Source organism: Blennius ocellaris (assembly GCF_963422515.1).
Source record: "Blennius ocellaris genome assembly, chromosome: 19".
Classification (NCBI taxonomy): Eukaryota; Metazoa; Chordata; class Actinopteri; order Blenniiformes; family Blenniidae; genus Blennius; species Blennius ocellaris.
The window spans coordinates 19692529-19719846 of record NC_137668.1 but is presented as its reverse complement, the minus strand read 5'-3'; the positions used below and the strand labels follow the sequence as shown (position 1 = coordinate 19719846).

Here is a 27318-nt window from a genome sequence, read left to right as displayed (position 1 = left end):
TCGCATACTGTTTTGTCAAATTATAGCTGCAGACGAGCTGAACTTCAGCAAATTGCAGTCATGATTTGGCACCTTGTTTATCCATTTCTTGCATCTCTTTTGCAGCCTTCTCCAAAATACGTGGTCGATGTGCCTCTTGATGACACAGTACAAATGCCAACGGTGATTGGTGATTTCTCAAATTCAAATCAAAATGTGACTTTCAAGTGTGAATGAGTTTATTCCATATCAATATCAGAAAAAAAAAATATCAATCCCTATTAACTTGTAGGGTAAAACATCAGTAGAGTAGTGATATCTAACCTTTTTTTCTATTTATGAAATGTTGATTTTCAAAGTGTGGGGGAGCACCAGAGAGGGGGGGGGGGGGGGGGGGGGGGGGGGGGGGGGGCAAGGTCATCCTCTCACTTTGAAAAACACCTGATGTAAAATATTCCGTTTTTAAAAAAAGGGTAATGTGTGTTTTTCCAGCCAGGTGATTCTTCAGACACCCCCTCTCACCCGAGAGAAACCACAAACATGAGAACGCAGACAGTGGCCTCGTACTTCAGAGTGAGATTTTATTCTCTTGCAATGTAATTGTACACCTACGCCCTCGTTCCTATCCCAGTCAGCTTTGTCCTTTTGGTCCTTGTAGTACTCTTTGATGGACCTTCTGTCAAAGATGGTGGCAGGGCAGCCTCACTTTGTGCGCTGCATCAAGCCCAACAACGACCGCCAAGCCAACAAGTTCGACCGAGAGAAGGTCCTGGTTCAGCTGCGATACACCGGCGTTCTGGAGACGGCCAAGATCAGACGACAGGGCTACTCACATCGCATCCTGTTTTCGAACTTCATAAAGAGGTTCATTCTTTTTCACCTCCGTGTTCACCACGACCAGTGTGAAGTTCAAACCTAATATCTCTTTCATTTGGATACACATTATCTGATGTGAATGTAATAATGATAAATTAAGATTTAAATAAAGTAAATTAAGCCATTGTGAACACAAATGACTGAAACAGCTCTGACAGTTCCATTAGTAACTGTCAGAGCTAATTAGTACTAACAGCAAATAAACTTTATATGGAATGACATTTTACAATATTCTTCATGCGAAATTCCTTTAAGAACTCTATTAGCTGTTGTTTTTGTGATGTTTATTGTATGGACATTAAAAAAATGCAATGAGAGGAAGAATGGATTTGCATGTGTGAGTAAGAATCAATTTAAGTCACAGCTGGATATAATATAAGCTTGTCTTTGGTTGCAACACTGAGACAACAGCTGTCCTTGTACCTGTCTCTTTTTGTGACATTAGATAATGGCACATTTACTCATCTTTTATGTGGGACATCCCAAAAAAACACAGGTTAAACTGCATGTACACAATTGTTTCTCTATACCAGACAGGTAATCTATTTAAAGACAATAAGGTGAAGTGATGTTTCATTCCTCTCAGAGGGGAAAAGGAAACAGTGGTTGCTGTCAATTTGAGCGGAAAAGTCTGAGATCTGAAAGGGTTATTGATGTTAATCAAATGAAAAATCACTGTACAGTGTTAAGTCTTGCTGAGTACAGTGACTGTTACAGATACTACATCCTGGCCTTCCACGCTCACGAGGAGCCGGCTGTGACGCCTGAAACATGTGCTGCAATACTGGAGAAGACCAAGCTGGAGAACTGGGCGATGGGGAAGACAAAGGTGTGAGATAATCCGTCCCAGTAAAAATCGCTAACCTACTGGTTCAGTGTTTTATAACCACATATTCAAGGTAGTGTGACAGTTTTTCTAATTAAATATGAGCTGAGATGTATTCTCTCATGGCCAAGAAAGAATTTCTTGCAGCCTACAAATTGTCTTCTGAATAGACCTAACCTCAAAAATAAAACCCTTGAGAGTGTCTTTTGATTATATAGTCTCATTATCTTTACAATACAATCATCAGGAATAAATGAGAATGCTTCTTCATCACTCGAACAGCTGTAAAAAGTTTAAGAGTGTTTTAAAAGTGAAGCAAATGTTGCAATACAAGTGTTTTCATAACTCAGGCAAAATGGATGTTATGTGTTGGACTGCAATCAAGTGCAAAGAGAAGCCCGCTTTACATAAATGACGGCTATCGAAAGCGAATGTGTTTTAGTGCCACGTCAGAGCGTTTGTAAAAGATCATCTTCCACTGAAAATATCAAAGCTATTAAAGTAGCAACAAATCCACTGTCCATTTTCAACATCATCTTTATGGATTGGTTTGAAAAAAAATTACAGGACTGGGAATCTTTTTTTAACTGTTTTATAAGCAGCTATTCATAAATGTTTCCCCTTGCATCATCAATCCTGTGAAATAAATGTAATGTCATTCTCTGACTGACTGAGGAGGGAGTGATGAACAGTGTTTTTATACGGCCCGTCTCTCAGGTCTTCCTGAAGTACTACCACGTCGAGCATCTGAATCTGATGGTGCAGCAGGCCACACAGCGAATCATCCTGCTCCAAGCTTGTGTCCGAGGCTGGCTGGGAGCCAAGCGGTACCGGCGGATATTGAAGGAGAGAGAACAGAGCGCTCTGGTGCTGCAGTCAGGTTGGTAAACTGCACTCAGGTAGCGTACCGGAAGACTAGCAATTCGTGGAAGAGTCAGACTGATTCAACCTTTTTATCTCCAGCTTACAGAGGTCATAAAGTTCGTAAACGCAATGCGGACGACAAAAGCAAAGCAAAGCTCGAGGCCTTCATCATCCAGTTTCAGGCTGGTAAATACAATCCGATGTGAACTCCTGCAATATCCAGCTGCCGTGCCGTACGACGCCGGTTCACCCTTCTTGTTTTCTTCAGTTTGCAGGGGATATCTCGCAAAAATGAAATACAAGGTGCTCGTGGATGAGAAGAACAAAGCGGCCACCAAGATTCAAGCTCGCTACAGAGGGCACAAAGAGAGGAAAAGTTTCCAGAGAAAACGGTATGAGACACAGAAATTGTACTAACTGTGGCACAGAAAAACAAACCAATCTTCAATTGTTTGTTGACAAACGTGTGCATTCTCTAAAGGGAGGCCAGAGAGAGAGAAAAAGCCGAAGAAGCTCTTAAAGAAAAGGAAGAAGCGACAGCAAAGGCAGAAAAAAGCACCACTGAAGAAGAAAGCACCTCTTCTCCAGAAAGCAACGAAAAGACAGAGGAAGAAGAGGAAACTAAAGCTGCTGTTGTGCTTCAGAGCAACTTCAGAGGATACAAAGAGAGGAAGAAGTTTAAAGAGCGAAAAAAGACGATGGCCGGAGCTGAGCTGGAGTTACCGGATGAAGCGTTGGAAGAAAGCCAAGATAAAGTAGCCGGCGAACCAACTGGTGAAGATGAAAGTACTTTTGAAGCAGAGGAGAATGATGACAGCGACCACACTCAGGTGCCAGACGACGATGAGAATACAGAAGTGGCAGATGAACCCGTGATTGGAGACGCAGACCCTGGAAACGACGGGCAAGAAGAGGATAAGAAGGAGGAAGTGAATGGGCAAGAAGAAGCTGTAGACTTAGAGGAAGAAACCAAGGCAGCCACTGTCCTCCAAAGTAATTTCAGGGGTCACAAAGAAAGGAAGAGACTGCAGGAAGAAGGGAAGATCCCAGCAAAGAAACAGGAAGTGACGAGTCCCACCACTGAAGAACCAGAAGCGTCAACAGATGCTCAGACCGAGGAAGTGAAGTCGGAGGACCCGGACGAGGCCAAAGCAGCTGTGGTGCTACAAAGCAACTTCCGCGGCCACAAGGAGCGCAAACGACTGGAAGAAGAGGGGAAAATTCCCAGGAAGAGGAAGACGGAACCAGATGTTCCACCACAACCTCCCCAAGAGGAGCCAGTGCCAGAATCCCAAGAAGAAATGTCTGGTGACACCTCCGGGGGTGTGGAGGAGGAAAAAGCAGCAACTGTCCTTCAGAGTAACTTCAGAGGCCATCGGGACCGAAAGAAGCTGAAAGCAGAGAGAGAAGCCCAGAAGAAGACGGAGGACTGGAGCGAGGTTCCCAAGGAGAACGAGGGGGTAGCGGACGAGCAGGAGGAGGCGCTGGATGTCGACGATGTGCATATTGAGCGTAAAGAGGAGACGGACGCGGAGAAGGAGCGGCAGGAGCAAGAGCAGGCTGCGGTGAAGATCCAGAGTAACTTCAGGGGGCACAAGGACCGCAAGCAACTGAAGGCCAACAAGCAAACAGCCCAGCACGAAGCCAAAAGAGTCGAGAGCTTCTCCAAGGAGGTGATCGTCTGAATCTAATCACATTGTGCACAGCCAGTCATACGGCTGTTTGCTTTTCCAGTCATGTATTGTTTTTTGTTGGGGTTTTCTTTTTACCTGTATCAACAGATCGCTAAGACCTCTCAGGAGTTTCTCGCCCTGCAGAGGAAGTTGAATGAGATTATCCAGGCCCATCAATCAAACCCAGAGAGCAACGGCATGTTTGTGAGAGGAAAAGCAATCAATGGCTACGCTCCCCAGCGTCGCCAATCAAGTAAGATAACCGAGATCTGCTCTGTTAGAAATAGATTATAAAGAAAGAAATGTACTCCGTGACGTTGACAGTTTAGGTTCTTAAATCCCTGAATCGTCAGATAATTGAGGCAGTCATGGTGGACAAATGCATGAAATGATAACTTTCCATAGAAAAGCTCAGAATTGACATGCTTTTTCATGATCATCTGAAAGTTAACGACTGTTTGAACTCATTTGAGCTATTTTCAAACTGTAAGATGCAGATTTTATTGCTTTGTTCATCCGAATGTCCTCAGTCGACGTTATCAATGGAGGGCGCTTTCTTTTATCTGCCATGCGACTTCATTAGATCAAGAAAAACAGAGAAAGTCAAGAGCAAAAACAGGAGGTGCCTTTCTATCCTGGCATGTCATCAGAAATATAATGTGATTTACCCAGGTGATAGCTGTAATTGCTTTCAGCGGGGTGAGCAAGGGGGGAAGGCAGCAAATTGAAAGTTCACCATCTTTGCAAAACCAAGCTGGCAGCTGAAATGTCACCGTCGTCTGAGGTTCAGGTGTCTCCAGTCAATAATGTAATTATTATGTAATGAAACCAGTGACTCTCCTTGGTTGCTGTCGTGATTATTCCGTCATTTGTTTGATCTTTGGAGACAGGTACACTTTTACTTCAAGTGTAAAGAGTTTAAATTACATTTTGGATCTCGTTCTGGATGTTTACTTTTATTTCTATGCATACTCGTTATTGGTAGCCTCATTTATAATCACTGATATGGAGTCTTTTGAGGATCTCATGGCCTCTTTCAGAAAGCATTGATTTTCCTTCCATTATTTTAATTATTGGGATTTTTGGCATTTTATGTCAGGTTAGAGGTAATATCTGAAATAATATACTGTAAAAAAGGCTTACAATTTTTTTTCTGTAGTTATTTCATGCAAAAAGTTACAGAGATATTGTACTACTTCTGTTTTTTGTCAGTCTAAATTGGAGAACTTTAGAAAGAAAAATGCACATTTCTACAATTATTTATATATTGAGGATCTAGCTCTTTAAACTAATGGGCTCAGTATTGCAATATTGGTGAAAATTGGAATTAGGACTCTTTATGGCTTATGGAAAAAGTTGTTTGCGTTTTTATAAGACATTGGTCATAATTGGCTCTTTAAGACCAATTAGCAAAAAAACTACCTACGTGGCTGAAGGAGCAAAAATGGCTACAAAAAGCTAAACATCAATTAAGGCTTAAATGCCTAAAACATTGAGCTTAAATTATTTAAATTGTTAAAGATGATAATGAAATGTCAGCTGTTCTTCACTGTAGCCCATATTAATAAATAACTTTGTAAATGCAGGAAAATGTAATACTATATCAGCCATAGAACAGCTCTGTGGATCATATAAACATAAATGTTCCCTTTATATATCTGCTCTGAAAACCTCTCTGTTTCTAGTCTCTATGTGAGGCGAAGCTAACCAACTACATATGTAGTGTACCGACATGAGAGCGGTATCACATACGGCCCCACTCCCTTTAATCTGGCTATGTTTGCCCTTTACGAGCTTTTCTCCAGCACAGCACATCGCCCGAGGTGAAGCGGAATGAATTATCCCTGTTATTTCCAAGGGCAAGTGCAACTCTCATGGAATTATTCTTTTCCAGCCGCCACCAAGTCATTTCTCCATCGACAGTGTTAATATGTCCTCATGAATTTCATTCACATAATAAAGCAAATCAGAATCATTTGTTAGTCCGCACAATGAAATCAGAAGCATGCCAGTCACAATGCTCGTCATGGAAAAGGTCATCGAATGTTAATCATGTTTTGGGAGCCAAGCTTTCCAACAATTATGGCAGGAATTAATAAGACGGTGTGTAAAATTGGCTTCACTTGTATGAGCACTACACAGTGACCTTTAGGTTGAGTTGTTCAATAATATCACAAACTTTCTTTCAGCCTCTTTACCTGAGAACGTTGCGCACATGATAGATCGTTACTTCCCTTCTGTACGAACTGTGATTAATACTGAGCAACACACAAAGGTCGCTGTAATATATTTGTCGTTGCAATCACACAAATGAGGGATATTGTTACTGCGTGTCAGTTATGGCAAATATGATGGATTACTTGAGGTGGGAGGTGTCCCCGTGCTCACAGACAAACTATTCGCTTTATGTTCAACACTGCAGCGGGACTCGAACGTGCATTGACGCGATGTAATCTGACACTTCGCTTGTATCAAAGGTTGTTGGGAAATTCAGACCGGCTTCATGCCTCAGGTTTAAACTGCAAATCCTGCAGCGGTTCTACGTGTACAACAAGGTCAAAGATCGACCTTACGTCCACTTTTTGAGTAACTTAAAGGAAGTGGCATCAGGGCATTTAATTAAATTTTGTCTGCATAATTAAAGCTTCTACATACTTAACATTATTTAGTATGTGTGTGTCTGAAAGGCGGTGTGGGTAATGTAAATTCGGAGTGAATGATGTGCACATGAGAACTTGAAATAAAACATTTCTTTGTTTTACAAACAGCAGGTTGGTGATTTAAAACTATTTATGTAAGTTATTGTGTAATTGTGCCACAAGTACAGTAAAGTTTGGTCTTTTTTGGAAAATATCTTAATTCGGTTTTCTTCAATATGGAGGAACTCAGATCCCAGTGGTGTAGAAGTGTAATATTATCAGCCTCAATCATTGGTTTAAACCACGATAGTTTTAGCTGCCCTGTGCAATCAGAAAAAAACAACAACTATTTTTCTAACTTTTTTGTTATTATCAGTGGATCAGAGATCATCGAGGACCCCCCGCAGGACCCAACAGCCAAAAACCCTGAACACTCCGGAGGACTCCACCTATTACACCCTGATTCATGTGAGTTACAGAAAGTACCGGAAGGAGTTCCAGACACTTTTTACAGCTGTGACTCGAACTGCCTTCACAGGTATCGACGTGCCAAATATCCGATTGATTAGCAATTACGTTTTTTTCCCGCAGCAGAAAACTCAAACTGTTACAAAGCTGTCTGGGAAAGTGTTTTCTTCAATACGTTTATCTGTTTTCTTTAGCAGTTTGTTTTTGTGTGAAAATCAATTCCTTTCTTGCACTGAATGTATTTGACAACTTCCCCCGTTGTTTGGTTGGATTCACATACAGACAAATCAATAAATCAAGTCAATAATCAGCAAATATCAGAGATGGTGTGTGACTGCAAAATCAATAATCGTTCCATGTTTTTGGAGGATTTCTTTGTTTTCACAGTGTTTGAGCTCTACTTTTCATGGCTTTAAATGTTCATGCCAATAAGTCATCCCATTTTTAAGTAGTATGTTGAACTCTTAAAAATAGGAAAGTTTGTGGTGTTTCCTGTTATAGAAATAGTCTTTGTTTACTAGTTTACTTTTTCTGGGGAAATGGTAGTCATAAGGACATATTATTTGATTTCAGTTATTAAAAGAAGAGTTGAAGAAATCTGCAGATAAAATCCTTTTATCCCCAACACGAACCAGAACATCTTGTATGGTTTATTTTGTCCTCTCTGATTCACATGAAAAACCATAATATTACTGTTTTTGTGACATATCATTGCTGAGCTATTTTATTGCAATCCTGCAGGATTTAAGCTCTTTCTTTAAAGCTACATTGCAAGATAAGATTTCAGGGGATTAGCTGGGTTATTATTATCTATTTCCTGCAGATCATGAGTGTAAAACAGTATAGAATAACATAAGTCTAAAATGGTTCAAATTGGGACTCGTATATAAATGTACCTGCTTTGGTTACAGTTGGTATCCATATTAATTCTGTGATGAAGGTGACAGATTTGTGCCTTACCTTGTCACACACGTTTAGTTTGACATGTAATTCTTCTGTTTTTGTCTCTCCGGCCTCAGCGTTCTGTCCAGGATGATAGACGGAAACCGAGGAAGGAGGAGTAAGTGATTTCTACCTCATTTTAACAACCTATCACTGCTGTTTTGAGAAGCCGGCGTGCTGCTGGCTCGCCACACCTGACCCAGAGTAATGACTGCAGCCACACGGCTGTATAAGGAATGGCGTCTGGTTCCCAGCTTAATGATCAGTAGGGTTGCACACTTCCACAGCGAAATTAATTATCTGCATCTTCACCTCAGCCATGTAGGATGAATGGTAGTAATGCAATAAATCATAAGTTGTAATTTATCAGTGTAATGCTGTCGATGACAACAAAAGTATGTTTCAATTAAAATGGTAGGCGTCGTCCTCTCTAAAGCAGAGGAAAGAAAATGTGGGTATGCGTGTGTCCATGCCCTCATGCATATGTATGCGTTGCGAAGGCCACAAGGTGAGCAAACCGCCCAGAGTGAGGGGGTGAAGATGGACTGATAGGGCGGGCTCCACAAGCAGGGACCAGAGTGCTTTATCACAGTGTCTGAGCAGACACATACACACACACACACACACACACACACACACACACACACGCACACACAATACAACACAGCGCCTACAACATCAAGGGTAATAATTTGTTAGCAGATAAATAAAGCTGGCGATGGACAGGAGCAGTTTCCATGCATCATTAGGGACAAGAAGGTCAGCAGGAACTATAGCGTCTGGTTCTGAGGCTGACGGCAGAGGAGGAAATGTGGGTGAGCGAGTAAAACGAGAAGTAAATGTAAGTGAGGATGCACAGAAGGAAATTCTAATTACGGAGCCCAGATGTTTGCATTTTAATGCTGTTTTTAAAAAAAAATAAAAAAAATAAAGGCAACATGTGATTCAGAATATGGCGAACTGCTGAAGTCATCGATGTTATGTGCTTTCAAAGCACCTAGAGTTGAAGAGGAAAAATTGAAGCAACGTCTTCTCTGTTTCCAATTCCATTTGCAGCAGTTTCTCAGAAATAAACAGCAGAACAGGATGTTTAGCACCAGAAAAACTCACTTCACCACCACAGTCTAAACTCTGAGAGCTGAAATGTTTCTGTGGTGGGTTAAAATGATTTTGAAATCTAAAAACAGCTCAATACGATGCTGGTTTATGTTTTATATTTTTCATTGGAAATGATACCTTGCATATTTGCATTGTTGGAAAGTTCAATAATGCATTAAATATAATAATCCTAGTCATTATGAGGCTGTCTGGTCTGTGTGTAGGAGCCAAATTAAAACGTTAGTTAAAATTCAAAAGAAGTGACCAGGTAACAGACTTTTTCAAACTCTTGTCTGTTAATGTTGTCATTCACATCCACGCCATCTTGAAGTTACCATCCAAGAGGTGTCACTGCTACGTCAATCACTTATTTCAGCCAATGATCTGAAAAACAGGGAGCTAATAATAATAATAATAATGAAGTTTTTATTCCACAGCCCTCAGAACATCACATTTATCACGATTCATTAGTCATATGATTGTTTTCACCCTCTCACCCCGATTAGAAGGGGCTCTGACCTCCAACTCATCACAGGGTCACTTTACTGGGCAGCAGTCGACACAATGGTAGATTTCCGATTGTGGTAATCGGTATATGTTACCAATGTGTGAAGCGTATTGATTTTGATGTGGAAACTGTCCTGCTTTGGTTATGTAATGCGAATGTCAGAGTTCAGCCACAAATAAAACTGTTTGTGGGAGGATTTTTTGCAGACAGCTTTTCTATTTTCCTCACAAAATGCCACTTTACTTTTCGCCTAATTATAAATCACCGTCACCACAGAGACATTTACCATAGCGATAGACCTATAGATTACTACTGTGACACCAGGATAACTAAAAAAGAAAAAACGGATTCACAAACAGAAAGAACATGCAAACCTCACATTAAGTGCACATCGAAGCCTGGAATGAAACTGGGATCGTCTTGATGTGAGGCCAGTGTGATTAACATTACACAAAAGCGCAGCCTTGACGCCTGTAGAGGAAAATATGCAGAGTAAAGAGTTATCTTGAGAAAGAAGTGGGGATTTTATGCTTCAGCTGTGGAGAGAAACTGTCTCCCTGCAATTTAAAAAAAAAACTGCAAATCCTGGAAAATACACACGAGCTGTATCTATGCAGGCCAGAGTGGGAACGTGTCTTGACTGTAAATCGATGACTGAGGATAAATAACAGCTCGGCACAAAGTTATATGGAATAACATTAACAAAGGAAAACTTCAAAAATACTGAAATCATTGGTGTCAAACATCATTTTACTTCAGTGACCACATAAAGCCTATTTTGATCTCGAGTGAACAATATGGCAACAGCTGTCCTCACGCTGTATGACGTTTCCTCAGTTTCACCATCAAGGCTTTCTCTTCTGCTTCTGCTTCAGTCCCGGGAAGCTGCTGGACATAGACGACCAGTACTACGGGACTCTGTCCACCAGCAGGTCCGAGCCCTCCATACCCACTGAGACCGCCTCGTCCAGCGGTGTGCCCGAGAGGAGGCCGTCTACGAGCAGGAGACTGTCCACAGGGAGGAGGAGGCAGTCCACGGGCCGGCGGCGCTCAGTGGACGTGCAGCAGCCGGCTGATCAGAGAGCTGCTTCCAGCCGGCCGGCCAGAGAGAGAGCTGTGACCGACCCCGAGCCGCCCACACCTGCCAAAGACAACAGGTATCACAATATGTTGTATTCACCTCCTTAATACATTACAATGAATAACGGAATCGAGTTTGACGATACAAGAAACGTCATCTTAGAATGTCTATGTCATGCTACAGACACCCTGGTTTCCACCAACCCAGCTAGCCTAAGCTACTCTAGTCATGTAATACCAATTTGTAACACAAGGTGGTGTAGTGAACCACATCTTGTCAGCTCTTCAGAAACTGAGCAGGAAGCAGCAGAAAACAAAAATGGCGGAGGCTCTTAGCTCGAAAAAAAATCCACAAAAACGTGATACTGCGTTTCAATTGTCGATCCCAAATGATTTGACAATGATTTAGTCATAAAATACCCATCTTCTGATATCCCCTTTCTCCTTTTACCTGCTGTGATGTGTGTTTTATTTTCACATTTGTTATAAAAGTTACAAATTAATAGAATATTATTTAAAAAGTAAGTGCCATAAAATTTCAGTGAGTTTTACCAAAATGGGACTGGGTGACAGTCTGCAAGACTGAAGATCTTTTGCGGATGTTCCCAGTCTCCAGTGATGGTCAGTATCTTTCACAAGTGGTCTAAGAAAGGAAAACCAGTTAATGTCAGGGTCATGAACAACCAAGTCCATACAAGTCACGGCTGGCACGTGTTGTCCGATTCAGCAGACTGTAACTTGAACTGCTTCATTTTGTCTGGCCCGTTTCTTCAGATGATGGTCAGAAACTATTTTTCATTCTGATTCTCTATTTCCTCTGTTCTTTAACTTTTGTATGAGGAGACATTCACAAATTGTCTCCGCCGATTGTTTAACAGGCGTTCGGTTCCCAGAATGTCGTCGATGGACAGTCGGACCGACGACAACCCGTACGATTACAGACATCTACTGAGGAAGACCTCGCAGAGACGAAGACTCATCAAGCATTACTGAGCGCAGGAAGGAACTTTTGACTGTTGTGCATCTGACACTCTGTACTCTTTAAGTGGCATATTGTGTTGTGGTTTATTATAACACAAAGATAAATTATAGCACAAAGATAAAGCATTTGATTCTCTACAGCTTCACTTCAGTTAGAAGATGAACTCTGCTGCTACATTTTTCTTCAAATCACCTCTGAGCTAATTTTGTTGAATACAGGAATAGTGAGTGAATGTAAATGTAAATAATTAAATTGTTGTACTAAATTATTCTATGGATTAAGGTTTATTTATGAGAACTAGTTCTTGATATCCTGCATTTTCTTTTTAATATCCAATAAGAATTGTTATCAAACTTTATTACTTTGCATTTCAAGAATACATCATTCGAAAATCTGAAATATTGTAAGAAAAGTGTGTTGTTTTTTTCCTCTGCTGTCATTTTTGGTTTGTTCATTTAAACATGAAATACATTAAATTCCGTGTCATTTTATATTCATCTCGTTTAACTGCTCTCAGATTTTCTTCTGCAACGTGGAAAAATATAGAAGCGACTAAGCATGTGCATTTATATTCTTTCATCCATTTGTGCTGCCATGTTTTGAGTTTCTCTCAGATTTGACATTTAACCTTTCAGTGACATTTTACTTGGGATGGACCCCTGCAGCAGTTGATAGTGATCCCACACCCACACGTACTGTACTCGCTGTACTGACACAAATGTACGCATGAGCTTCAGAGACAAAAACTGCAAACGAGAGTAATATAAGGCATGCGCCACTTTACACCAAGTAGAAGAAAGAAACGAATGCTAAACAATGATTTCTTAAACGAGAAACATACAGCATTACATGAAACAAAAAGCGCCAACACAGACAGTCGCACACTGACGGGACATTTAGAGTCACTAATCATCTGCATAGTCATCTGTTTGGACTGTTACTACAACAAAGTTCACGCCAAACCAAAAACTCCAATTTCCAAATTGAAATAAAAGAAGGCTGTATGACTTTATTTTCAAATCCAACTGTCAGGAAAATTCTTGTTAATTCTTGTAAAAAAAAAAAAAGATCATTTTAGATAAACAAGAACTCTTCGTTCTGCTAAGCGCTTATTTCTATTCTTTCAGAGTTGTGTACAGGCCTGCACTTGTAGACCTCAATTATAAACTCCACATATAATTCCAAAAGATACAAACCTGTCAAATAATGAAAATACAAATTAGACGTTTGAGATGGTCTGCAAGTAGAACTATTACAAAAACAGGAAGTTTGTAATCAAGTAGTTACATTCCTTAAAATGTAAGAATTAAAGTGAAGGTGTTGCTGTTAAAAAGTAAATATACTGCAGAGTACTTTTCTCTGAATCTACAAAAAACAGTAAGTGTAGGTTATGAGAACGGTTTGGATGAAGTGGAAAAGTAAGTAAGTAATATCAATCATTTTCAGGTTTATGGTGGACTTTAACATTCAAAAGGTTTGAACATTAAATGTGAAAGTAGCTATTTGCAATTTATTTGGAATTTAAATGTTGAAAAACAAGTCTAGAATAATGGTGATATCCGGATAGACGGTGAAAGCAGCACAAGAAAAGTGTGGAGGATAAGGGGACAAGAAGTCGTGTGAGTATTTAATACTTTTGGAGTAACGACGCCTCAGGAAGCGAGGACGGGGCCATGCGCACTCGTGTGTTTGCGCGGAGCCCCGCTGCTCCCTCCACCGGAGGCGGGTAAACATCCAGCAGCAGCGGCTCAGAAAAAGACCCGCGATGACTGGCCACATGAATTAGTTGGCATTCACTGTCTGTGTGGAGGGTAAGTTGGACACGCAGGGGGCGAGATGTTGGGGATGCATGGAGTCACGACGCACGACGCAACGCGATTCGTCATGACCTGAAGTGAATCACGATGGGATTTCGTTAGTGACGTGAAATTGAGGTTGGATGTAATTAGACAAGGGTCGTGTGCTGAGTACTCACCAGCAGCTGTAAGCTAAAGCGGATTTCTTTTTTTTTTTTCACCACCACGTTTCATCCTCCCTTATTTTCCCCTCCTCCTTTTTGATTATTTAATTTAAAAAAAAATTTTTTTCCCATCAAAGCAGGATTTTTTTTTTTGCCTCCCCCTGCATGCCCAAGTTACGCAAAGTCTCATGCTCCATTTTCCTTGATTGAGTGGAGACGTCGGCTGCGCGCTGAGCCCGGTGCGCCTGTGAATTCAGGTGTTTTGCGGATTTTCTCCGCGGAAGGCGCAGCTTCATGCTTCGTGCACCTGTGGACGCCTGCGTAAGGAGCGCAGAGGACGCCTTTTTTTGTGATCGCAGCCCGGTTTATTTTTAGCGGGCAGCTCCGTGGCGCACGGCGGATGATCGCTCTGGTCACATTCAGCACCACAGCAGCTTTGAACAGCTCCCGGTCGGAGCGTGTGGATGGGCTCCTCCGGTCTCCGTGTCTCCCGCAGCTCCTAACTACCGGCGACAATGGCATCACAAGGTTTCTGGTCTCTCGGCGGAGATAATGCCGCGGCCAACACCGGCAATCAGAGCCCAAGTACGCGTGAGTGACTTTTTTTTTTTTAATGTTCAAACCACCTCTGATGGACCGGGGACAGCTCTAATTCTGGAGCATTGTCTCACACCAGCTAGATAGGCCTGCTACTTATAATCCTTTGTTATTGTTGGTGGTTTTTTGTTTGTTTGTTTTTTATTATTTGTTGCACATTTTTTCACGCGCAATGGCTTTATTTGTTGCAAGTTTCGATGCGCCTTTTTTTTTTCCGACTGGTGTTTTTAAAGTTGGGCCAAACCTGAAGCCCTCACATGGTTAATTTGATGTATCCCCCTTCTCTCTTCCAGCCAGGGCTTGGTGCCAAGCGGCGGCCCAGAAATTATCCGGAGGAATTGGATCGAAATTATGTGGTACGTTGGTTCACAGAGTGGCGGGGTGAGGTGGAGGTGGAGGTGGAGGAGGAGGAGGAGGAGGAGGAGGAGGAGGAGAGGGGCGACGCGCCACCCGGTGCAGTTTTATTTACAAGCTGGCCTAATCGAGAGAGCGTTAAATTGAAATATACATCGTTTTGTGGCTGTTTCCAAGCGCTGCTGAATGTCGGGGAAGGGGAGCGAGTCGGCGAGCCGGCCGCCAAACAGCCGCCGGAGAACAGCGCCGGAACATGCGGCTGCAACAAATCCTGCAACTGCACCAAAGGATCCGTGGTCTTCTCCGACCTCTATTCAACAGGTACAGAAACTGAAGACGTGCTTTTAATTTAGCACCACGTGACTCCTCTCAACCCTGCAATAAATAAATAGGTCGCGTAAATCTTAACCAGGTTACCTTAGAATATGTAGTTGCATATTGTTCCCCTGTTTTCGATTAACCATCTTAAACGTGATCCGGTCATTGACGGAATTAAATAAGAAATGGCCTTTTCATACTGAAGATAGCAAAATCCGCATGTTTTTTTTTTTTTTAATGTCTGACCATCTTATTTCATGTGAAGAAAATTGAGTGATGAGTTGTGGTGGCATTTTTGTGAGAGGTGGGTTCTCTCAGAGAGGTCACCTTCATCACTGCTTGGAGGCCGAGTGTTGCGGAAATCAACCAAATTTCAAACTGATTTTTATTTTCGAATAAAAACCGAAGTCCATCTTTTTAATCGTTAATCTATGTGGTGATTTCAGAGTAAATTTCAGCTTAGTCCTGATTTCGAGGCCTGCACGTGTGCGTGAAATAATATGGGATGTAAACAGCTTTTTTCATTTTAGTACTATTTTACACACAAGAATATACATTTTTTTTAAATGTCTAAGCGCATAATACGCTTTACCACTCTTTTTGAAATACATATTAATACATATTTCCTCCTTTTTTTTTGCCTCCCAGACCTGTTACCTGCCATGGATGGAGACACAAAGACAATGACCTTCCTGCAGGAAGTTGTGGATATTTTACTGGCCTACATCGTGGAGTCTTTCGACCGGGAAACGAAAGTGATTGATTTTCATTACCCAAACGAGCTCCTCCAGATGAATAACTGGGAGCTGCAGCACGATCCGGCCACCCTGGATGATATCTTGATCAGCTGTCGCGCCACCCTCAAATACGCCATTAAAACAGGTAGGCCTGGACTTCTATATTTATATCGTTGTAATAGCTTACAAGCTTTAAAATTAATTATAAAACCGTTAAAGTTGTGATGCTTCTTTATTTAAAAAAACACAAAACAAAAAGCACAATATTCAAACTGCAAATTTTGATGCAGGAATTATTTAATGATCCCAGAAAATAACGTGCCTATACCGGATATAAAATATATGTATATATATTTTTTATTTTAAGTGTCATAGAAAATGCATGCATTTAAAAAAATGGTGCCTATAAAATACGAATGCATAAGTTATCCCCTCTTCCCTCCTCCTGACCAGCAGACCGATAAATGCAGTGACGCAGTAAATCTGGTTCACCAAGTAGGAGATAATAGCTAATAACCAGGCTTCATGGGCCAAGTCCATTATTCTTTCTGACTGACACGTTTTACAGCAGTAACAGATTTCACCCCCCCCCCCCCCCAAAAAAAAACGCATACAGATGCATTTTATAGAATTAAGCTTGAGATATTTTAACTCAAGCAATCAATGCAAAGATACTGTAATGCAGTTTTTTTCAGAATGTATTGTGGTGACATGTTGTGCAAGCAGGTGTATTAATATTATAACATCACAGCTTGTATTAGGAGCATAATACATACAAATTGTCAGTCATTTTTGTCAGAAACCAAACTTAGAAACAATCCCAAATTTTGAAAGATTTTTTTTTCATTCAAGTGTCACTGCAGCTCTAACTCAAAATATTTTTTTTCAATTTTCCAGACGGCAGATAAAATATCTAAACTGCAGCATCTCAACTCACACCCTGCTCCTCTCTCCATCTCTCTCTCTCTCTCCTTCTCCATACAGCCCACCCCAGGTACTTCAATCAGCTCTCCACAGGATTAGACATGGTTGGGCTGGCAGCCGATTGGCTCACATCCACCGCCAACACCAACATGTAAGTATGTGGCCCCGCTTCATCATGATTTTAAATGCTGATAATGATAATGACAATGAATTCCATTTCCGGCACATCCGTCCACATGCACTCTGCTCTGCGTCTGTACCGGCTGATAGCGCCTCTTTCTTTTTCCACACAATCACAGCAAATGAAAGGGGTGAAATGAAAGACAGACCCCCATCACCACTCCTTGCAACCCCCGCCCTGCTCCCCACGCACGCCCTCCCACCTCTCCCACCCCTTTCTTTCATCCCTCCCCCTCACCTCTGAACCCCTCAGGGATTCAAGGGGAGAAAATTAGCTCTCAAATTAAATTCAGACTAATCTGGAGCTAATTCGAGATGGGTGTTTTCGGGGTGATAAGTTCTTTAGCTTTGCCGACTGTGAGGCCTCACAAAATAGATGCTGGGCCTTTTTTGTTTTTATTTATTGACTGATGCTTTACCACATATTGATTTAAAATACATATCTAGGAGAGTCAGACAGCTGAGATGCATGTTTTAATAGATTTACACAACAAAGGTCACATTTATGATAGTGAAATTAATTGGAAACATTTAAAATATAAGAATTCTCAGAAAATGTCGTGGGTTATATGATCACATTGGGACTGATCCTATGTGATTGTAGACATTGTATATTTACTGGGCATTATGTGTATTCTATATGTTTTCATAGGTATTGTGTGTGTGTGTGTGTGTGTGTGTGTGTGTGTGTGTGTGTGTGTGTGTGTGTGTGTGTGTGTGTGTGTGTGTGTGTGTGTGTGTGTGTGTGTGTGTATGTATGTGTATATATATATATATATATATATATATATATATATATATATATATATATATATATATTAGTCATCCACTAGATTTTAACTATTAAATAGATCATAACTAGTCTTCTTCTAGTCTTCTAGTCTTCTTCATAACTATCTATCTATCTATCTATCTATCTATCTATCTATCTATCTATCTATATATCAATCTATCTATCTATCTATCGAATATATATCTTATAATGGCCTAATTGTCTCCCTGAGCAACAAACTTGTAAAACAAAACGGTGTATTTTGTGTTGGTGAGTCACGATGCTCCCATATATTTGTGTAACCAGCAGCGCCACGTGACACATCTTTTGTAACGCAGGTTCACCTATGAGGTGGCTCCTGTCTTCGTGCTGCTGGAATACGTCACTCTGAAGAAGATGAGGGAGATCATTGGCTGGCCGGATGGGCGAGGAGATGGCATTTTTTCCCCCGGTGCGTCTGTGTGCATGTAAACCCAGGCACCCCTCTGTCTCACTGGGGAATGGACTTGCCTCTGTGTGTGTGTGTGTGTGTGTGTGTGTGTGTGTGTGTGTGTGTGTGTGTGTGTGTGTGTGTGTGTGTGTGTGTGTGTGTGTGTGTGTGTGTGTGTACTGTAATGTGTCAATTTGCATTTTGATGATATAAATGGAACTCGTTTCAGAGCCAATTAGCATAAAAATAATTTTCCTTTTCTGGCCTAAGCCCCCCCCCCCCACTCTCGTCCTCTCTTCCCACCAATCTTGAATTTCTCCCACACACCTCTGCTCCACACATGATGAGCAGCAATCATCTGCAAAATAGATGACGGAGCCTGTGATTGCTCACATTGTGCAAACTGTGATTTAATTTATTTATTTTTTCCTTTTTCTGGAGCTGTGTCATCTCTCGATAGGCTCTTGATCAGCCGTGAACAAAGGGTTTTGTTGTTGTTTTCTTATTTATTTATTTTTTTTAACAAATGCAGACATTTTGAAACCCTGTCATGCTTTGTTTCAGTCAGAAACCCCTGCATCACTCCCGTGAGATGCCCACTGGCTAAGTCCTGTCTCTCCTCTAGGTGGTGCTATTTCCAACATGTACGCCATGCTGCTGGCTCGCTTTAAGATGTTCCCCGAGGTGAAAGAGAAAGGAATGTCATCCGTTCCCCGACTGGCGGCCTTCACATCTGAACACGTAGGGATCCCAGTTTAAATTCAGCCGATCGATCTCCTCGCCGCATCAAACAACAGATCAGATTTTAGCAGTTTTTTTTTTTCTTTGAAATCAAATGTCAGAGGTCGTCTTTTCTAGTGCATCAGTTAAAAGGAGTGGTCACATTGAAGCTTGATGTGTTTTCAAAACGTGACTTTGTGTCACTGTCGTGTGAGACGCACTGAAGGACACAAGGTGACCTGTCTGTGTCTCTCACATCACATGTCACCTCCCTTCGTCTTTAAAGGACATTTAAAAGGTGATACGAGCAGAAAAGCTATTAAACAACACATAAACTGCTCAGTTCCAGTCTTATTTACTGATTTCACGTAACCTCTTCTTATCTCGTCACCCTTCTGTTTTTTTGTCTTCTCTCCCTCATCTCACAGAGCCATTTTTCAATCAAGAAAGGAGCAGCGGCTCTCGGCATCGGGACTGAAAGTGTGATCTGCATCAAAGTAGATGAAAGGTAAAGTCAGCTTCTGTTTGAAGCACTTCGGCAGGTGGTCGTGCACCTTACATGAATAAAATCTTGAGGCATTGCCACGCATCCATTTTTCCCTCTTTTCAATTTACATATTGATGTTGTAGGAGTATATTAGTTATTTGTCCTTTAAAACTCAATTTCAATTATAATATTGGTGATCTAAAGAGGTAAAATGTGAAAATGTAAACAGTCATCTTAGGACAACTGAGATTCATTTTGTGACCTTTGGTAAAGAGCACGACCTTCAGATTTGGAACCACTTGACAAAATGTGCCAATTCTGCATAAAGTTGTTGAAACAAGCATCCAACAATAATTTATTATGTGTTTATGCTTTCCATGCATTTTTCATTGCTAAAGGTACATGCTGACATTCTTGTGTGCGCAATCTGCAGCTGAAAACAGCCCATAACTTTCTTAAAAACATGTGCAAAAGTGGAGTGAGGATTCATAGAACGAGAAGAAAATATATAATGATGTACTTAAATTCTGTACAGCTGGTGTTTCCAAAGTGTGGGAGGAAAAAACTTCCCCCAGAGGAGGCCCACATTACCCTCTAAAAATCTCGGATTGGCAGAATTTTCTTATCTCGTTAAACACAGACGCAAAAAATACCAACCACATCATTAAAGTTAATGCATAAGTGAAGTCGAGCACCAAAATCAAGTAAAATACAGCTCAAATCTGCAAGATTGCATTCATTCAAAAGTAACTCCAAAGGTTGTTAAAGCTCTATTTTTTCCCTTGGCAGTGGCAAAATGATCCCCGCTGACCTCGAGAGGAGAATACTGGAGGCCAAACAGAAGGTAATGCGATGCACGTTCATCATCCTGCCCTGCTATGAATAGACAGGTATTGCTTCATACGGCACTCGTTTCATGGGATTCACTGGAGTGAAGCAGCGCAGACGATGAGACGAAACATGGAAACAACATCGCCACAGGTGCGTCCTTGTGCCTCACGCTCGCCGCGTCGTCTGCTCTCTCGCAGGGTTTCGTGCCGTTCTTTGTGAGCGCGACGGCCGGGACGACCGTGTACGGAGCCTTTGACCCTCTCATCGCCATTTCCGACATCTGCAAAAAGTACAACGTCTGGATGCATGTGGATGTGAGTGAACCGTAAACTGAAAGCTGGAACCGTTCATGGATGGAAATAATAATAGCGCTTCCCCGGCTGCTTCATTCAAACACATCAGAAGCTGAATGTGTTTCCTCAAAAGGGTTTGGTTTTTTTTCAGAGGAGGAATACACAGACCCACAGAGCTCACTCCCGAGTTTGACAAATCTATTATGTCTGTCTGGCTTCTAACTGCTGGCGGTTGACCTAGATAGAGAGCTAGCCATTTCCTTTCTAACACTGGAGATTAGAAAAACTGGAACAGAGGCTGTAAATCATCTCCTCCCCTGACTTTGCCATCACGGGCGCTCTCGCTGAAGGAACTCTATCTATTAATGAAGGTGATTTAGTCCTGACAGGGTGACACCTCTATTAAGAGACATAAATGGTCTTGTCGATCATTCCTCAATGAACGCAGGTGGTTAAAAACACACATCTCTCTTTTATACTGTCGTGACACCTGCTGCTCTTGATAGATGTGAGTTTGTGGAGGACAGGCGTTTGTTTTCTTTAACTTTCTGGTTTCTTTTTTATAAATTGACTTTGATAACAATATAGTAAATCTTCCACACACAAAAAATCACATACACATCTTAAAACTGATCATAAAAAATCTAAATCAAAAAGTAAATAAAAATAGTAGTAGTAGTAGTAGTAGTAGTAGTAGTAGTATTTTTTCTGATATTTACACATGGACCTTGATAGATGCTTGAGTATCAATTCACTGACCACTTTTTACATTAAATACCACATTTCATCAACACATTTTACTTGTTTTAGTTTTGATTTGCGAGGGGTTATAGTTTAGGTCTTTGCACACTGCATTCCTTCCTGCCTCAGCGTGCATCTCTTGAAATTGTTTAATTCTTCAAATAACACAACAGATTAATGTCAATTTAGACTTAAGCTATAACAAATATTCCGTTTGTTTTGACCAAATACCTCCAGTGTTTAAACTATAAGTAAATCCTTTCAAACAGTTCATGATTCAGTGTTTCATATATGTTGAGACCTTCTCTTTTTTTACGGGATTGTCGTAAACTCTGTGTGTGTGTGTGTGTCTCTTCAGGGAGCGTGGGGAGGAAGTCTGCTCATGTCGCGGAGACACAGGTGGAAGCTGGACGGCGTCGAGAGGCGAGTGTCTTCCTGCTTCGGAACAAACGAGTGCGAGAAGCTGGTGGGAGTTTGACAATGAACGATGGCTGCTTTTGTTCCTTACAGGGCCAACTCAGTCACATGGAACCCGCACAAGATGATGTCCGTCCCACTGCAGTGCTCCGCCCTGCTGGTCAGAGAGGAGGTGGGCCGCACGCTCTCATCTTCCTCATTGTTGTGTTGATTTTTTTTTTTAAGAAAAGTAAATGTTCTAATCTTTGTGGGTTGTACTTTTGCAGGGTCTGATGCAGAACTGCAACCAGATGCACGCCTGCTACCTGTTCCAGCAGGACAAACACTACGACCTGTCCTACGACACCGGAGACAAGGCGCTGCAGTGTGGACGCCACGTGGACATCTTCAAGCTGTGGCTCATGTGGAGAGCTAAGGTGGGAGCGAGTGAAGGGTTTTTGTTTTTTTTTTAACCAGATGATTCTTCTTTTTAAGTTCCTTCAGTTTGAATTTAAATATTTCCCATCAAACAGATTTCATCAATTTTCTTTTTCTTTTTCTTTCAACAGGGAACTATAGGCTTCGAAGCTCAGATTGACAAGTGCTTGGAGCTGTCTGAGTATCTCTACAACAAGATCAAGGACAGAGAAGGATATGAGATGATCTTTGATGGGAAAGTATGTTCATGTCTACGTTTCTCACTCCCGAATATTGAATCAGAGGAGAGTTCATGTCAGCACACGAGGCTCCTTTCACCTCAGTGTGTTCAGTGTCATTGCGGGTGACTTGATTGGCACGCAGAGTGCTCTTGCTTTGTGTTGAATGAATGCCTTTTTTTTCCTTTTTTTACCACTGGACGCCAGTATAATGTCTTGCTATTATGTCTAATGAATAGCATAACGACTCATAATTGCTCATATGCATATGAATAGCATAGTGTCTGAAATATCCCCAACCAAGCTAAACTACAGGACAACACAAACGTATGTGAGAATGGAGGGGTTATTAAGATGAAACTCTCTTATTAAAGGAGTGCTTGGACACCCAGAGTCATTTATGATGGAGCCTCTTTAATCGTTCAAGGCTTATTGTTTTCCCACTGAGCCTCAAAAAGCCTGAGAGCATCATAACCCAGAGGGTGGTGAGGAAAAGCCAAGTCCTCTGGGCGATGGCCCAGGTGTTCACTTGTCTGTGCCTCCCATTGAGCCATTACATCAATCCAATGTTGAATATACTCCAGCCCAGCTGTATAAATGAGGCTGGTGCGCATGGTTAGTCAGCTGTGGGTAATGACTGCCGCTCCACTCGCAGGCAGGCAGGCAGGCAGGCAGTCGGCTCCGGCTCCGGCGCCAATTCAAATGACAAAAAAACAAGTACAGCGGTGAGGGTTGGTTCAGATATCGAGACAGCATTTGAGAAGGAGGTTCTCTGATCCGGGAGACCCTTGTAGATTTTTAGTTTTGGGAGGTGAATTAGGATTTCTACAGGGTTTTTTTATTTTGGTTTTTTTAGATGCACGTCAGCTTCTGCAGGATGTCAGACAAGGAAACCTTTTATTCTGCAGGGTCATTGTGTTTATATTGTGTGTGCTGCATGCAAGCTTCTGTTGTATGCTGCCTTTTAATGACAGCTGACAATAGTCAGTCTTCTTGCAATCTTCAATCAATCTTTCTTGCAGACTCGTAGGTCCATATATACATATTAAAACACATAAGAAAACAGTAACACAAACTTCTAAATTCTAGTGTACAAGCCATGCAGAACTGTCATTTGATTATGCAGTAAGATCCCAAATTATTATTGCAGTCTTCATATGTATCAGTGATATAAAGTCGCACAAATCAAATCAAACACACGTGTTACGTTTAGTTTTCACTCACCTGTATAACCAACATGTATAACTATTATATTTTCACTCTTGGATACTATTAATTGTTTGCACACATTACTGAGATGCCTTAAAGTATATTTATTAAAAAAAAAAAAAGATTTTCCTCAATCTCTAACATGGCTTCAATCAGTAATATCATCAGCTTTTTAGTTTCTGTTTATTCGCATAAATCTATAATATAAATAAAAAATTTTATATAAGTCAGTGTAAAATGACAATTCGTAAGATGTTGAGATTAAAAATCTTTTTTTGGGGGGTTATAGCCCAATTTGCACGAATATGGACAGTTTGTGCTCAAGAATGTCGACAGTGAATTCGATGATGTATAAATATCTATGAAAAACTATTTCTTTTTTTTTTTTTTTAAGTTACACCAGCTGATATTTTCAGCTTCAGGAGGCCCAGGAGGGTTAAGGATTAAGGACGAGAACATTGATGAAACATGATTGAAATATGTTTGCAAAATCTCATTTTGTCTTGCTTCAATTTCTATAAGAAACAGGAATTGAGCTGCAGCGCAGTTGGTGACTATTCAGAAATACATTTCAAGACAAGTTTCTGAGTCACACTACTTATATTTTAACAAATTACATTCAATATGAATAAAGGGTTGCAGCAAGAAATGTGTAATTCTTAATTTCTTAAATAGGCAGTCACAATAAGCGATGCGCGGATCCTAAACGATTACCCAGACTTGTGCGTCCTTTCTTTGTGTCACTGTGGCAGTTCCTTCCTCTCATCTCTTGTTGTTCGTGTCTCCCCTCAGCCTCAGCACACCAATGTCTGCTTCTGGTACCTCCCCCCTGGGATCCGCTACATGGAGGACAAAGAGGAGAGAAAGAAACACTTGCACAAGGTGGGTGAGCAGAGATAAGAGGCCCGACCGCAGTATCTACCCCACACACCTTTCCCTGCACCTCCGACGTGCCCCGACAAGCCCGTCGGTCATATCCAGCCCGACCATCACATGTCCCTCTAATTAGGGACACCTTATACTGAGGATTTAAAAAAAAAAAAACTTTTCCATGCACGTGTGGAGCGGTAAACTGTGCCAGTCTCAAAATAGGACGGCGTTTAAAAAGAAGCGGAGCTGTTTAGTTAGCTAACGTGGCGGTCAATCAGATAATCCCACAGCAGCAGGGGAGTAATAATTGACAATTAGGACCAGCAGATGGTGAACGTGCCCAACATACAAAGATTGCTCCCTTTTTTTTTTTTTTTTTACCCCCTCCCTTCCCAGAAACATCAGCCATAAATCATGACCACTTTTATCTCGTGATGCAGATGTTTCTGTTTATACTGTAAAGTTTGATTGAAGCAGCACCGTCATGCTCCGCCAACTGGATCGACCGTTTGGCCTCCGTTTGCCTTTTTCCATCGACTTGGAGTTTGAGACTGAGCGATGATGCGGCATTGCCAAATTAGCACTTTGAAGGGGGAAGTCTGATCTTCCCTCAGTTTCCACATCATGTTGAAATGACTGTTTCTTACAAAGGCGGAGAAGTGGAAATTATCCAGGGACTGATTTAGGGGAAATCAGCAGCAAGTTGATTGAGCTTTAGAAGGAAAGACTTGATTATGCGGACTCATATTGGGTATGTGAACACAATGAATGACTTTAACAGATCCCTTACTTGGCCAGTTAAAACTAGTGGGAGTTTTTGGCTTAGTACTTCCAAATTATTTTGGACGTCGAGGTTGTTTGAGTCACGGTGTACTTTAAGCTTCAAGCTGTCTTGTCAGTTTACTAAATCTTTCGCATAATCTTCAGCAAGGTCAGTATGATCGTTTCTCGACACAGAAATAATATTCATACTATCAGAGACTGGAACTGAAATGTTTTCCCCTCAGCGAGCTGTCTAACAGGCTGCTGTGGGTCCAAACATGAAGCGTGACTTCTTAAACTTGAAATTGAATCTGTCGCCCCTCGTCACAGCACAAAATCCACACTCCCGTCGAGAATCTGCTGAGCACAAAATGAACGACTGTCACCACCTCGCGCCGAGAGATAACCCCTGGACTTGGCAGCGGCTGCAGCCATCACGGTGCCGCGTTCCCCGGCAGGTGTCAGATTTAGTTGTCAGGCTGGTGGGAGATAATGAACTACGTGGGTTCGGATCAGAGCAGTCTGAGAAGACGTGTCATTTGTTGAGCTGCTGATAAAGTAAACAAAGAAGACGGGAGGGAAAACAACAAAGATTTCCATTCACCTAACAGTTGTTGTTGTCAGCAGTTCAAATTCTACATATTTTATTTTCAAGTCACACAAGCGCCATTACAGAGGCAACTACAGATTTATAGGAAATCTTTTGTCACCGGTTAGTCTAAAATATAGTTTTTAGGTTGTTTTAGGTTTTTAGGTAATAATTCTGATATCTGTTCCTTTTTCAAGAATTGCGTACAATTTTAGTGCCAGAGAAGCTGCTGACCATTTTTCACTGACTCACTTCAATGAAGCACAAAGCCATACAAAACATACAAAAGAACATAACATGATAGCAAAGGAAATCAAAATAAATAGAGATTCAGAACAATCACAAATACCTTTTTTTAAAATGCCCATAAAGGCATAGACTGGAATTGAACACGAGCAGACTCAAACCAAACCACATAAAAATTTGAAAACAACAACAAAGAGACTGAAAACAACTATGTGATCTATATCTACCACCCAGCGACTACACAAATACTCTAAATAACCACGAGGAGATTTATATACACCAAAAAAAAGACTAAAAACAACCACACAAAAACACCATAGAAACACTTATAAGAACTACAAAGAGACTCAAAACCCACAAGAAAGACGCTCAAAAATCATGGATTCCAAATGATTTGTCTGTTCGCCTGAACTTTTCGACCCTTGAGGGACTTTTGCCTTTAGAAGTTCCGGTTTTCTGACGCTCCTCCTACCTTCTGTGTCGTCAGGTGGCTCCTGTGATCAAGGCCAGGATGATGGAGTACGGTACAACCATGGTCAGCTACCAACCACAGGGGGACAAGGTCAACTTCTTCCGCATGGTGATCTCAAATCCTGCTGCTACCTTCGAGGACATCGACTTTCTTATTGAGGAGATCGAGCGACTTGGTCAAGATCTATAAGACTCGTCTCACCAGATCCTCCTGTACTGTTCCCCTTGACGGATGAATTGTTTGTCGTGAATGTACTGGTAAACTTTTCTTTTTCTTTTCTCTATTATCTCTCCTCCAAAGTCACATATTTAAGAGTATATTTGAGGAAAAAATCTACAGAATATATCCATATATTATGTATTGTAGCTTTGCCGTGGACTGACTTGGTCCAAAGCTATGTAAAAGTGCTTCTGTCTGCCTTTCCTATCGTGCAGTAGAGTCCAGAGTAGCGTAAGTGACGTAACTTTATATGTACTTTTTTGTGATATGAAATGCTTGTGCAATAAGTGGATGAGGAAGAGTTTATTTTTGGATCATTTCTCATTTGCCAAGTATGTCGTTAAGTGCCAAACGTGGTTGTGTTCTCCTGTAACTTTTAACATTTTAAAGTCCCTGGTTTGAAACGAGAATAGCACTTCACCTTACCTCAGCTTAATCAACTGCCTTTACACCCGCATGTAGTGTTTTTAACCGTGATTTTGGACACACACCTTCTTATAACTGGTGTCATATTGCAGTGCCAGCATTAGGTTAAAGACAAGTCCCTGCCAGAACAAGCCATGTTGTGTCTCTACAAGCATGCAAAGTCATTCAAAATGCCATCAGGGATGACACGAGAG

The 27318-nt window shown here is 41.3% G+C and overlaps 2 protein-coding genes across 2 annotated transcripts in view; both read left to right on the top strand.

The window, feature by feature from the left end:
• Positions 1-11946, top strand: part of myo3a (myosin IIIA) — a gene marked incomplete at its 3' end in the record, with an annotated part of 53208 nt that extends 41262 nt beyond the window's left edge. The window contains exons 25-36 of the mRNA XM_080515294.1: positions 472-552; positions 638-843; positions 1573-1684; positions 2399-2561; positions 2645-2731; positions 2814-2937; positions 3027-4218; positions 4327-4471; positions 7234-7325; positions 8345-8385; positions 10749-11030; positions 11832-11946. Of these exons, the coding sequence (XP_080371420.1) occupies positions 472-552; positions 638-843; positions 1573-1684; positions 2399-2561; positions 2645-2731; positions 2814-2937; positions 3027-4218; positions 4327-4471; positions 7234-7325; positions 8345-8385; positions 10749-11030; positions 11832-11946 (2640 nt within the window). The remainder of the gene's footprint in view (positions 1-471; positions 553-637; positions 844-1572; positions 1685-2398; positions 2562-2644; positions 2732-2813; positions 2938-3026; positions 4219-4326; positions 4472-7233; positions 7326-8344; positions 8386-10748; positions 11031-11831) is intronic.
• A 2464-nt stretch (positions 11947-14410) lies between these two features.
• Positions 14411-26668, top strand: gad2 (glutamate decarboxylase 2; the record flags this gene model as incomplete). Its single annotated transcript, XM_080515196.1, has 16 exons — positions 14411-14486; positions 14786-14848; positions 15024-15167; positions 15813-16046; positions 16886-16976; positions 18116-18228; positions 18833-18948; positions 19356-19435; positions 20204-20258; positions 20443-20559; positions 21638-21702; positions 21790-21868; positions 21963-22112; positions 22245-22352; positions 24333-24422; positions 26495-26668. 16 exons carry the CDS (start codon positions 14411-14413, stop codon positions 26666-26668), a joined length of 1755 nt encoding a protein of 584 aa, XP_080371322.1.
• Positions 26669-27318: the final 650 nt, after the last annotated feature.